The sequence below is a fragment of the Rosa rugosa genome, chromosome 6, assembly GCF_958449725.1.
Source record: "Rosa rugosa chromosome 6, drRosRugo1.1, whole genome shotgun sequence".
In the NCBI taxonomy this organism is placed as follows: domain Eukaryota; kingdom Viridiplantae; phylum Streptophyta; class Magnoliopsida; order Rosales; family Rosaceae; genus Rosa; species Rosa rugosa.
The window spans coordinates 3,735,822-3,748,667 of record NC_084825.1 but is presented as its reverse complement, the minus strand read 5'-3'; the positions used below and the strand labels follow the sequence as shown (position 1 = coordinate 3,748,667).

General features: G+C 38.1%; 1 protein-coding gene across 1 annotated transcript; it reads left to right on the top strand.

Moving 5' to 3' along the window:
• The first annotated feature begins 539 nt into the window (after positions 1–539).
• Positions 540–4,269, top strand: LOC133718900 (uncharacterized). Its single transcript, XM_062145776.1, has 10 exons — positions 540–655; positions 743–800; positions 879–2,120; positions 2,300–2,469; positions 2,647–2,731; positions 2,812–2,883; positions 2,956–3,066; positions 3,164–3,304; positions 3,443–3,622; positions 3,754–4,269. Exons 3-8 carry the CDS (start codon positions 1,599–1,601, stop codon positions 3,275–3,277), a joined length of 1,074 nt encoding a protein of 357 aa, XP_062001760.1. The 5' UTR covers positions 540–655; positions 743–800; positions 879–1,598; the 3' UTR covers positions 3,278–3,304; positions 3,443–3,622; positions 3,754–4,269.
• The last annotated feature ends 8,577 nt before the right edge of the window (positions 4,270–12,846 follow it).

The following is a 12,846-nucleotide window of genomic DNA, read 5'->3' as shown; positions in this document are numbered from 1 at the left end:
GGTGTGTGTTGTGTGATGTGATATTGTTACAAGTATTAGGAGTGGTTAATCTATAATGAAAAACTCTGAAGAAGAGTAGCGATGGATTCAATTAACTGATAATTGGTCATTTATGTAGAGGTAGTTGTTTTGTGTCTATGAGATTGGGACATGTGTTCCCATATGATATTGTGCGTACGATTATATAAATTTCTGTTGTCATGGCGGTAGGTAAGTTTCAGAACAGTGATATGGTAGTTGTGAGAAAGGTGGTAGTTGAAATTTGCAAACCTGTTGGTGGAGTCAGTTGCCAGAGCACATAAAGCTAGTTTTGTAATGTAAAATATGAGAGATAAATGAATTACATATTGTTGTGGTGTTAATGTTGAGGATCAAACCTTCGTAAACAAGGATCAGTAAATAAATCTGGTTGACATAACCTATGTTCAAGTAAGCTGGATTTGATTTAGTATGAGTGAAATTTGTACCCACGTACTTTGTATACAGCTAGTGACAGTGGCAGCAGTATAGGAGATAACAAAGTCATTTTGAAATGTGTGCAGCAACTGAGGCCGAACAGAAGTGAATAAGTGAAACAAATACTTCCGATGACTGAGGAGGGAGTCACAGAGCAAATAAGTAGCGATTGCTGCATGCAATCAAACCGGAATACAGTGTAAGAAATATTTAAATGCATTTTGTTTTGGGTTAAATTTGAAATAATTTTGAAATATATCTTGACAGTCACAATGTCTATATGTAGGGCGGGTGTCGCAAATAACTCGATGGTTACAGCACCATCACCAACAGGCCCTACAAAGGTATATGACAAAGTTATTTAATATTGAGCGTATTTGTAGTAAGATTTTATGAAAAACCAAGTTGCAATATTATTTCAGGAGATAGGTTGTTCCCTTGAAGCTGAGGTTGGACATGATAATGGATGTGATAATTTGGATGAGTGTGAAGTGAGAACTGAAGATTGTCTGGTCAGTCCTACAGTAGGTCGACGCATGAGGGAATTTAGAGCAATATGTACTGGTTTGTCAGAAGAGAAGAAAATAGCAATTGATGCTACCGGTTTTGGGGCTATATACACGTTCAGGTGCAGCGAACTGAATGTCCGTCTATGCCACATGATGTGCAATAACTTTGATGTCAAAAACTCAACAATCAAAATTCACGGGAGACATTTAACGGTCACCCCTGAAGACTTCTGTCATGTATTGAGTCTAAGGGATGGTGGGGCAGACGTAGATATAAGTGAAAGCTTGGATGCACCTAACATTGTAGAGTTGAAGGCTAAATTTGGTGGTGCTGACGAGGAAATAAGCTTGGATGCTGTGGGGAAGATGGTTGTGCAATCAGAAAATGCTGATGATACATTTATAATCAGTTTCTGTCTGTATGCCCTGTCAACTATTATTATGCCAACTGAAAGTGATGCAGTGGATCCCAGGCTACTTATCGCTGTAAAGGATCCAAAAACAATTAGCACAAAAAATTAGGCGTCCTTTGCATTTAGAAATCTTATTGATGGACTTAGAAGGTATAAGAATGGGGCGGCATCAACGGTCTATGGGTGTATTGCATTTTTGCAGCTGTTATATTTGGATACAATGCTAATGAAGTTCCTTGTTGTTCTGACGTACACATCACCGGTACTCTGTTGGAATAACAAGCAGGCAAGAATAATGTACGACCAGGCAGAGGCTAATGGGGGTTATTACTCGACTGGTATAATAGCGACGAAACGTTGGTCAACAACTCGATTCCTTGATAATGTCGGATCTGTTGATGCCAGTACAGGGCTGAAAACAACAATTGTTGAAGATCTAGATAAGGTTAGGAGCGATGTTGAAGGTTTCAAAAGCGAATTTGAGGAGGTTAGATCTTGCATATCGCATATAGAACCGGACATGGTCGGCCTCCGTAATGCTATTATGACACTACAGACATGTATTTCTGAAATGAGGGACGAAGGGATTAGTAACATGGTTGTCGAAGTGATGAAGAAAGTCTTTGATGAGGAGGTTCCAATTGGGCATAGAGAGGGGGATGAATGTGATATGTTTGAAGATGACATAGTTATCCGTAAGGCGGGATCGTCAAGTGTTGTTGGGCCTCATCAGCCTAATAAGGTAATTTTTGTTTTTAATCGACATGCATACATAAAAAATAATTAGATTACGTATGTTTGGTTACATGGATGATTTAATATGGATTATAGTAAAGGTAGAGAAATAGTTAACGATGTTATTTGGAGCATTATATTATAGAATTAGGTATACTGGACGCTAAAATGTTATGTTCTTTGTAGTTTGATATTGAGGACAAAAGCGCGTCATTGAAGCGAAAGTCAGAAAACAGTGCTGATGATGAAAACATGATGCTGAAATTAAGTGGAGTTGCTGATATATCCAATAGTGAATCGTTTTTGATTACTTACTTATTCAGCAAGATCATGACTGAGTCTGATAGTCTTGCAAGGTAACTACCTAATAACCTTAAATGACACATCTGTTTCCCCATTTGTCCATTTAGCTGAGGCACCCATGTTGAGTTACATTTTATCCAAGTAAGGCAGTAGTTTAAGAGTGGACATCCCATGCATATTTGGATGGTGGGACTAACAAAGTATGTGTTGTCATATTTGATTATCAACAGCAGGGAGGTTGCAAGGTATGACGATCATAGTATCTCTCAATGGGACCTATGTTGCCTATCACCGATGCAGCCTATCACAAGCGAGGTGAACGCAGTCTTGAATTTCCTAATTTGTAACACTAGTTACTGTGTATAACTGTGTAATCGTTACATGCACTATTTCAGATTGTTGACATATCAGTTTCATACCTGTTTGAAAAAACAAGCGACAGTTGGTTCATGCCCACTTATTTTTCAGTAAGTTACAGACCTAAGATCCCATAGTTAGGTTATTTTGGACGTACAAATTGATGAAATTTTGTTGTTCAGGAACGGGCTAAGGATTACGCAAGTGGTAGTGTTGTGGACGGTATGCTATCGTCAGTGCTGACTGTATGTCGGCTTCATAGATATACCGGTCGTTTGGGTTCTTGCAAGCAGGTCAGATTGGTTGTATTAGTATTTTTGCAAACCTACACACACACTGTATCCGTTTTTGACAATGGAAACATGTATAAATTTTTCACAATATATGTAGATATTTTTCCCCCTCCATGACGGTGTTGTGGACAAATGGATCTTAGTGGTTTTGAACCTCGATGTGGGAGAATGTGAGATTTGGGACAGCTGCCCCGACATTGATGGCAGATAGCGTCAGGAGTCTTATGCAAATGCTATTGTAAGTCTATCTTTAATGACATGGTCCGGGATATTTCAAGATTGCATGTGGCCATTTTGAAATTTATGAAGGTTTGTTTTTAATGAATTATGTATTCCAATATGCGTTAATGTGTGGTTGGTTATGTTTGACTAACAGCTGGAGCTCTTTCAGAAGGTGTTTTGTAATGCAATTAGATCGTTGCTGGCATTGTATGCAAGACTAGCCTCAGTGTCCACAGTTTATCCAAAAGAAGCCGCGACCAACCCAAACATTGAGGATTCTGGTATATTTTTAATCAGGAACATGCAGTATTACCGGAAACGCTGATTCGAACCGGTGAGTTACAAATGTGTTTTTGTAAATATATTCTGGCTACCTTATTATATGAATGATTGTAATTACATGTTATAACCATTTTAGTTCTGAATGTATACAAAAATGGATGATAAATTTGTTTTTTTTTTTAGTTCAACTCAGCCGACCAGAGGATCCGTCTTGCCCTTGACATAGTCAATCACCCAATGAATGCAGTTCGTGTTTTTGTATGGGCAGCAGCTGCTCAGGAAAGTCCAATTGATTCTACATCACTTGGACGTGCAACGTACAACGGGAAAGTCCTCTCTAATTGCCATATCCCACTTGATATTTAAGGAATCAAATTTAAGGCACGCCGCACTGCGAGGCACTGACTTCATTATGTGTACCCCCACCCAATCTTACTCGATTCGATTAATTTGGATAAATAACTGCGTGTCTTATGTGAAATAATGGCCCCCCCCCCGGCACCCAATCTTACGTGCTTCGCTTAATTTGGATAAATAACTGTGTGTCTTATGTGTAATAATGGTTTCAACTAACTATGGCCGTAGGCCAGTCTTTATCCCAATGTATGGTGGTTTGGTTTAGTTTGAACTGGTTATTCAGAATTTTTGTTTGCGACACATTTCCGCGCCATGTTAGTGAATTTAATTATTTTCATTCAATATGTTTAATTTTTTTCCATTTCATAAAGAACTCCGTTTCACAAGGATGTTTTAAACATTTCCTATAATTGTTTTTGTACGCAAGTAGTTTGTCAAAAATGTAATCAGCATAGAACGGATTACATTGTTGGTTATTATGCATCTAATAACGACGTATGGAGGTATTGACATGTTTAGCTCTAATATTGTGCTATTTTCTTCCTCACAGTTGCCACAGTGGGATTATTTGAACCCATGTTATTGGAAACTCAGTTGGCACAGTGGCATTATTTGAACCCTTTTTATTGGAAACTGGAACGCAGCGTTCAGGCATTATCATTTGTAATGCACAAGTTGTTATTTTTCATTATACATATACAATACTGCAACACCATTCCGAAAATGGTTTTCACACAGTTGTTCCGTCACTTGAATGACGATTCCTTTTAAACCTATTTCATCCTTGTAGAACACAAAATTCATGTTGCATTGCATTTACGTGGACGTGGCATACGTGGAAACTGTGCAAAAATGTAATAGCGCTAAAAGAAGAGAGGTGAATTGATCTTCATTTCATACATGTTGGTAACAATTTTGGTAGATAACACCCAATACGCGAACGCCATCAACATAGTTGCATAGAAAAAAGTAACTAACAAAACCAAATACAAAACGAAGGTCACCGATGCAGATTACCTTTGCAACACATAATGATACCACTCATATATGGGCTTCTGCTTCCTCCGCCATTTGAACATTTATTTTCCCCCAAACATCATTTGGCATTATCTTCTGCGCGTATGACCTAAAAAGTTCAAATCCTTTTTTAAAACCTTCTCCGTATTTGTCTTCCAACTGTGTCTCCAGCGATGCTTCAGTTATGAATCCATTCCGCCCCCCCCCCCCCCCCCCCCCCGAACAGGCCTCCATTTCTACGTTGACCGGCATCTTTGCATCACCTCCATTCGTAGTATCATTTACCAATAATATATTTCCAACCGGTACCTTTATGCGCCTCCGACCTGTTGATCGCGGTTCTCTCCCTCCTCCTTTTACCTTGGACAATCTTGTTGATCTTTGCTTATTAAGCTGCACCCATTTTCGGTAATGCTCCATTGATTCAGGTGTGAAAGCGTCGTCGTCAGAATCTTCGTGCAATCCCAGGCACTTGTGTTTGTCATCAGCTCCCACGTTATGTGACCCCATTGAACTCACACACCGCCTACTTCAGTAGTTGCAGTTTGAAGTTTCTACTTCTTGAATCATATCAGATCCTTCACACTTTAAATGAGGAGCTCACAGCGCTGGCCGCACAACACATAAAGTATGCTGTTGTTAAACTCCGGTTGTTGGTAGTTGGTTGGTCCCATTTCAATGCTTCCTGCTTTGGATGTCGGTAGTTGGTTGGTCTCATTTCAATGCTTGCCGCTTTCGATGTTCGTATTTGGTGCGACATGATTAATTATACTGTTGGTAGTTGATTCACTTTAAATATTGTGTTTATTTCCTCTATTTACCACCACATACCCTTCCATGTTTTGTGGAGGATTAATTGTTTACGTGTGAATCACTTTTTTTCCCCCTTGTCTGAAACCCAACTTTCTCCCATTTTTTAAAATTAATTTAATTACCCCTATATGAACTATTGGTTTAACATTTGTCCAGCAAGCACAGAAACCCAGTGGAGGACCCAATTGATGTCAACCGACCCAACGCTTAATTATCCGATATCTGATCAATGAGTTTCATTGCCCTAATGGGCTTAGTTGCTGACTCACCCTGGTTACAGCTAAATTAATTCCACCTACACCAAATGTCATGCTTACACCATGGCCATTATTGTTTTACCTTCCTCGTTTCAATGATGTCGACAGTAGATGAAGTTTCATAGCTTGCATGTCGATCACCATTGACAACTTAAACCTCCGTCTGTTCATAAATGATATCAGTGCCCAAAATGGATGCAGTCTGGTAATGATCCTAGTTGCACGCATAAGTTTCTCCCCATTTTTTCCAACAACACTGTGTCCATCCGTCATGGACACATATGCATAACCCATTTCAGAGTGCACCCAAATTCATCTCCTCCTTATTCTCCAAGTACTTATTTATACTGATCAACGACTGTGTTCGTATGATTTGGCTTCCCCTATACTACCCTGCATCATGTACTAGTAACAGATACTACCGACATCCGTTTACGGGGATGATACGCAACCATATATGACATTGACATCACATTTCCATGACCGACTTATTTACATTTACGGTATTACTCCTCATCCAACTATTTTATGAAGAGATAGTCACCCACGGATTGCCTTTGTCATATTTGTCCTGATGCATATGTGGTTTACCATGTGTGGCAATTTTGTTTTCATGTATAACCGAATTTTTGTCACATTTGATCTGGTTGGTATATTTATTTGATTCCAATAATTTTTTTTGGATCAAAATTTGGTTATTTTGTGATTTTTTTCATAATTAAATTTCTTAACACTTAAGTTGTCATCATTATAAAAATTGTGAAGACAAATTGACCTAGTTAAATCTTCATATAAAATGTAAAGAAGAAGTCAAAGTTGCAAAATTAAGACAAACGCTAACACATTAGTATTAAAATTGGGCCTAAATTCGTCAACATTTTCCTGTATCGAGTATTTGCAGAAAAACTTCTTGCTGTTTTGAAGACTGCTTCTCTAAAGTACATGAACCGCTCCTTCGTGGTTATCAGCAATTGAGAAATGAGTCGTTGGAACGACCGTGATTTGTAATTGTTACGAGAATGTAACTCACTTGTACCGAGTTCCATATGAACAATTTTACATATGGCATCTTAAACTTCATATAATGGTTTGTCAAGGTGGTTCTTGTAGTAAAGTATTTTTGATACTTGACGTAAAGATTTTTTGATACTTGTCGTAGCGGTTATCGTGATACTTCCCTAAACATGTAGTCCCATAAGGTGGTGTTTCAATTATTGTACAGTTGCCTTTGCTTTGTAATTTCAGCATTCACATATTCCTTAGCATTAAATTCTTATACATTTTTGATTGTTTTTTACTATTTTTATAGACTTCAATTAGTTGTTTGTTTCTTGACCTACATCGGAGTGTTCTTCATTTAGTCAATGTGTTTAGTGAATGACTCAGGTTATCTACTTTGTTCCCCCACATAATTATTTGTTAGCGACAATAGATTTATCAAATTATTTTATCAAACTGCAAACTTATATTCAATTTTGGTTTACAAAATATATTTATTGGCGGAGATGGAATCTTATAAATTTATCAACCTTATTAATGTTTATTTGACTGGTCAATCTCCCTCCTCTTGTTCCCATTTTTTTCTTTTTGACACACTTTCTCTTTACAAGAATTTCAATCATCATTGTTGCCCTTGCATTTCATAGTTTTCTGGACGTGACATTACGAAGGTGAAGGTGAAGGTGAAGGCACCGAATGAGTCATTAGTGGCAACCTCTAGCATGCATTTTGTTAAAGTTCACCCATCGTAAAGAAGCTGATGCATAATTGGAGTAACATTAACAACATGATGAAAAGTTGTCCCTGAATTCTAACTTGTTAGCTTCGACCTATATTTTTTAGTTTGGTGCTATAATTTATTGACAATTTAGTTGATAATCCTTTGCATATGGCTAAACAGTGAAACAATTTTGCAATTTTTATGCACGATTTGGAGAATTTGACATTAACAATTGGTTATTCGGGAAAAAAAATGGTTGTTATCATTGTGTTTTCAACCATATCTCATATATGATTATTGGCCATCACTGAAAAATCGAGTTTTATCGCTGCTATTTTGGCCACATTTTTGTTTTATAAAATTCCCCGATATTTTATTTGCTTACCAAAGGAAATTCCCCGATATTTTCTTTGCTTACCAAAGTAATGTTGAATGCAAATTTAGGAATTTCGGCAAATTTCCGATTCTTCCGCAAAATATTCAGAAAATGCGATAATTTAAGTAATAGCTTGCGAAATTCATGATAACCTTTCATTTCTGACGTGGCCCCGGTCAAGCCTCAAGGCCCACGTGGCCAACTTATACTAGAAATTGCAAACAAAAAATATCTCATGCGCAGTACAAGAGTCGAACCTTGGTCGCTCATGGAAAGTATTAATGACTTAACCAATCTCGCTACAAAGGCACTTGCATATTTGCTGGATTTTTTTATATCAGAAGGTTATCAGAATATTATGGTAAATTTGTAATAAATAACCAATTAAGGATTACAAATATTTTTACCACCAATTCTCAATTTGAAGTACCAATATTTCAAATATTTTACTTCAAAAGAAAAGAAGAACATTTTAATTCAATTTATGACACAATTCAAATTCCGTAGCTTCATGCTTCATACCTTTGTTATGCTGTTCTTTTTTGAATTAAAAATTACTAAATTTCATATGACTACGTATGTAATTATTTAATATTACTAAGTTTTCTGTATACCTCACCTTTTTGTTTGATGAATTTTCAGTTATGCTTTAATAAATTCGAATCAGATTTTTTACTTCTGCTGAATGAGAAGACGAGGAAACGTTAGATGCAGGACAAGGAAGAAGGAAATCCAACAAAAAGAAAGATTTCAAGTTTTAGGGTGTGTTTGGTAATAATTGTTTTTGCAAGACATGAGAGATGTCAGTTCTATCAAGTTTTGGAAGAAGCTGAGCGAGATATTGAGATTTAAAGAGCCGTTTGAATCGTAGTTGTATTGGATAGTCTTGAAAATGAGATATTAACCTTTTGTATATGCGCTTCTATATATGATTATTCACTTTTATGTACTTCTCTTGTATGTATTGCTTGTAAGAGATGTATATGTTCCTTTATATACTATGCTTGTCCCCCATGTCAAAGGACATTCGAACAAGTTAAAATCTTTCCAATCGGACGACAACTTTTTGTTCCCGAAAAATAAGAAACATGGAGTCATTAATTATATTAAGGATTAAATACTTGTTACTCCTCAAACTTTTTTGTGAAAAACAGTTTAGTCCCTTGCCTTTTAAATTAAACTAGATAGTCCTTATACTCTCTAATTCTCACACAACAGATCCAAAATGACTATTATACCCTCATTTCCTCTATTTTATTATTTTTCTCTTCTTTTTTTTGTTTTTTTATTTTCTCTCCCTCTTTTTAATTCTCTCTCTCTCTCTCTCTATCTCTTTTTAATTTTCTCTCTTTTTTTTCTCTTTTTTCTATTTTTTTTTTCTGGTTCTCTCTCTTCCCCCCCCCCTTCCTCGTCTCCCTCTGTAGCGACGGCCATTCACGGATCCGTACTATCCATTCACCATGCCTATCTCTCACCAGCGCCTATTCCTCTCCCAAAGCCCCAAATTATCCACCCAAAACGACGCCACACTTCTCTTCCACCTCGGGATCGGACCCCTCTCCAACCTAACCCTCCACACCCCTTCCTCGGCATCACCGAGCCCCACCGTTACCCCTTCCTCACCGTCAAACCACCACCACCCCAATTAGGTCGCTGGGCTCGGAGTTTGATCGGTCCAAGGCTCCGATGTTCCGGCTTCCAATTACATGGCATGGTACCAGATCGAACGCTCTCGGAAGCTTTGGGGCCCACTTATGAGGAGACAGTTCACCGGAGTGGTTGTTGGGTCTATCGTCGGATCTTCTCCCCAACTTAGTTTTGCTAGAAACTGAACCAGAAGAGCTCGAATTGGAGCTAGAAGTTGTGGCTCCACCTCCATTTTGTTAACACCATTCACTGAGTCATGGAAGCGATCTGTGAGCGAGTCAAAACCCACTTCTTGGTGGATTTCTAGGTTTGGGGCATTTTAATTTAACTCAAGAAACTCACAGAGACTTACCACAGTGACGCTGTCATCCCAAATGTCAGAAACGAAGCCGTCGAATACCCCTCTAATAAGGGGTGATTTGGGAGGTTCGCGACCGAATCGAGGTCGGGGAGATGTGTACATCAACCCTCTGTTGACATCATATCGGCGCATGACGAACCGCATCCCGCCTTTGTACTGGAGTAGCAGCACCATTCAACCTTGACCATCCCTGACATTCTCCAAAAAACTCTCCCAACCAGAACCCAGCCAATGGTCCCACCCTTGTGGCCTAATCTGTACATAATATGAGCACTTCCTGCATCCATCCAATACGAGTCGAGCGACGTCATTGTCATCCTCCCCCAAGTGCTCCCTACTAAACGGCGGTGGAGTTTTCTGCAAAATAAACGATAACAATGAAACCACCACCACCGAAATAACCATTACTTTCATACCCACCGTTCCAATTGAAACCATAACTGCCGAAGCCAAAACCAAACCAATCGCTTGATTTAACTGTTCGGATACCCAGCTTAAAACCTAACAGTACTACAGGGGTGGCCCAAGAACTCACCATCTTTCGGACGTTCTGTCTCGGGTACCGAACAACGACGATGAAGCTTGGGTGAAACATTCTTCCCAAATTGGCCATATCTGCATCAAATTCCGAATATGGAATTCAGTACACGATGACAAACAAAATCTATTTAGAAAGGAGAAAACAATGCAGCGTGTTAACAAACCTTCGGATTCCTCTCTGCGATACTGTCACCGTCACCGTCACCGGAATGATATTATGGATGGACCGATTACGAGTTCAATTTGGGGAAGAAGCTGTGGTTGTCTATGTTGCCGCTCCGTTTACGCATTAACCTTTCCGATTCTTCATTCGGTTTGAGGGGCGGTTTGACTTTATTACGTACGTTTATCGATGTCATTGAAGAGGAATTTACCTTACTCTCCCTCCAACGTTATCTACATTGTCAATGTGTCCAACGAGGGATTGAAGTGGAATTTCCCACGTCAGGACAATCATGTTGACGTGGTCTCGGACGTAGCCACCGGTTAAGAGTGAAGAGTAAGTGATGCCAGCCTCGGGGTAGCCGCCTCCCCTTAATTATATCTATTTATGTCCTTACCTTCCCAATGTATCATAATTTCGTTGACACATTTTTTTTAATTTGTTTTTTAAGAGAATCCTTGACACATAGTTGATCGGCTTGTTCATCGTTAGGCCACGTATGGTTTCACGGAAATGAAGCATCAGGAAAGGAAACTTGTTCATTTCCTGTGTTTGGGATGTGTTTTAACCACGCATGTTCGAGATCAAAACGTTTCGTTTTATATTCTTCTTTTCTTATTCTGATTTCGTCTCCTATTAAACAACTTGATTTTTCGCTTTTTGTGTTTTCATTTCAACTAATGTCATTTCTAATTTAACTATTTAAGATTACAATATATATGGTTTGTTTTTGTTCCCTATTACTATTTTTCGATTTATTTTCTTTTATATAACAATTTTGTATGAACAGTTGCCTTTCAATACAAAAAGATAAAATAAAGTTGCCTCATGGCTCTAAAAACTCTGTACCGGCCCTGGTTCACGTCCATTGCCAATTCAACGGTTCTCATCTCCTCCACGGCTCCACCACGTGGTCTCCAGTTTTAAATTGTGGAGCACTATGACGAATTTTTCCGGATACCCATACAGGATTGAGTTACCGCTAACTTGAACCAGCTGCAACATGACATCACCCTATGACATCAGAGGCAGTATGTGCAAAATTCCTGAAACTTATAGAGCTATTGGCAATGGGAAAAATCATTTAATTCCGCCATATGCAATGCTAACCACAATTAGTATGCAAAATAACAATCGTTATCATATTAAACGAAATATATTAAGAAAAACTAAACATACCCATTACATTGCAAACCAAATAAGAAATATCTTAAGCAACAGTAAACATACCCATTGCATTGCATAGCAAATACGAAATCTTTTTAACACTACTAAACATACCCATTACATTGCAAACCATATTCAAAGTCTCCATTGATCGACTAAATATAAAATAATTAAAACATTCCAAATTAAAATTGTACGGAATTTTTCACGACTTCCTTAAATCCAACATCTCTTTAAAGTTAATGTATCCATTTCAGCTTCACCTTCTGTAATCTATATCACCTGCAGTGCTGTTTCTTCCCACCAAGTTTACATCTTCTCCATCACAAAAACCCAGTTTCCTTGGTACGAAACCTTGCATTTGTTTCCCACCTTCAGCCCATATCCTTTCCTTAGTTCCACAAAGCCTCCGCTGAACCTATATGTTTCATTTGACTTCAAAAATGAAACCTCCCATGATTGTCCATCTCCAATCCTCACTACAACCTGACGACTACCGACACCCGGGAAATATTGCTTTGCATAATGTGTGGGAAGTTGCTATAATAAAGATAAACAATTCATCAATGTTAGTACAATAAAGGTAAATATTGTTGTATTGTCCAAACCCCTACTTCACTACAATACCTGACATGACAATATACGGCAGTTTATCAACACTAGAACCATCAACGGTTTTAATAACATCATATTATTTGATTACTCCATTATCTATGAAAGTGTACATATATAAATACCGTTAACAATGTTGTTAAAGTAATATATACAATGCAGCTGTATATTTCATACTGTTGGGATGCGCCTCGGCCTTGACCATATATACTCATCAATACAACCCAAAAAACACCATAATATCGT

What these genes read in the sequence shown, in the direction of transcription:
- LOC133718900 (XM_062145776.1), top strand. Translation starts at nt 1,599, where the DNA reads ATGCTAATGAAGTTCCTTGTTGTTCTGACGTACACATCACCGGTACTC. An exon ending in GAGTCTGATAGTCTTGCAAG is followed by an intron (nt 2,470 to 2,646) that starts GTAACTACCTAA and finishes GATTATCAACAG; the next exon opens with CAGGGAGGTTGCAAGGTATG. An exon ending in TCATGCCCACTTATTTTTCA is followed by an intron (nt 2,884 to 2,955) that starts GTAAGTTACAGA and finishes TTTGTTGTTCAG; the next exon opens with GAACGGGCTAAGGATTACGC.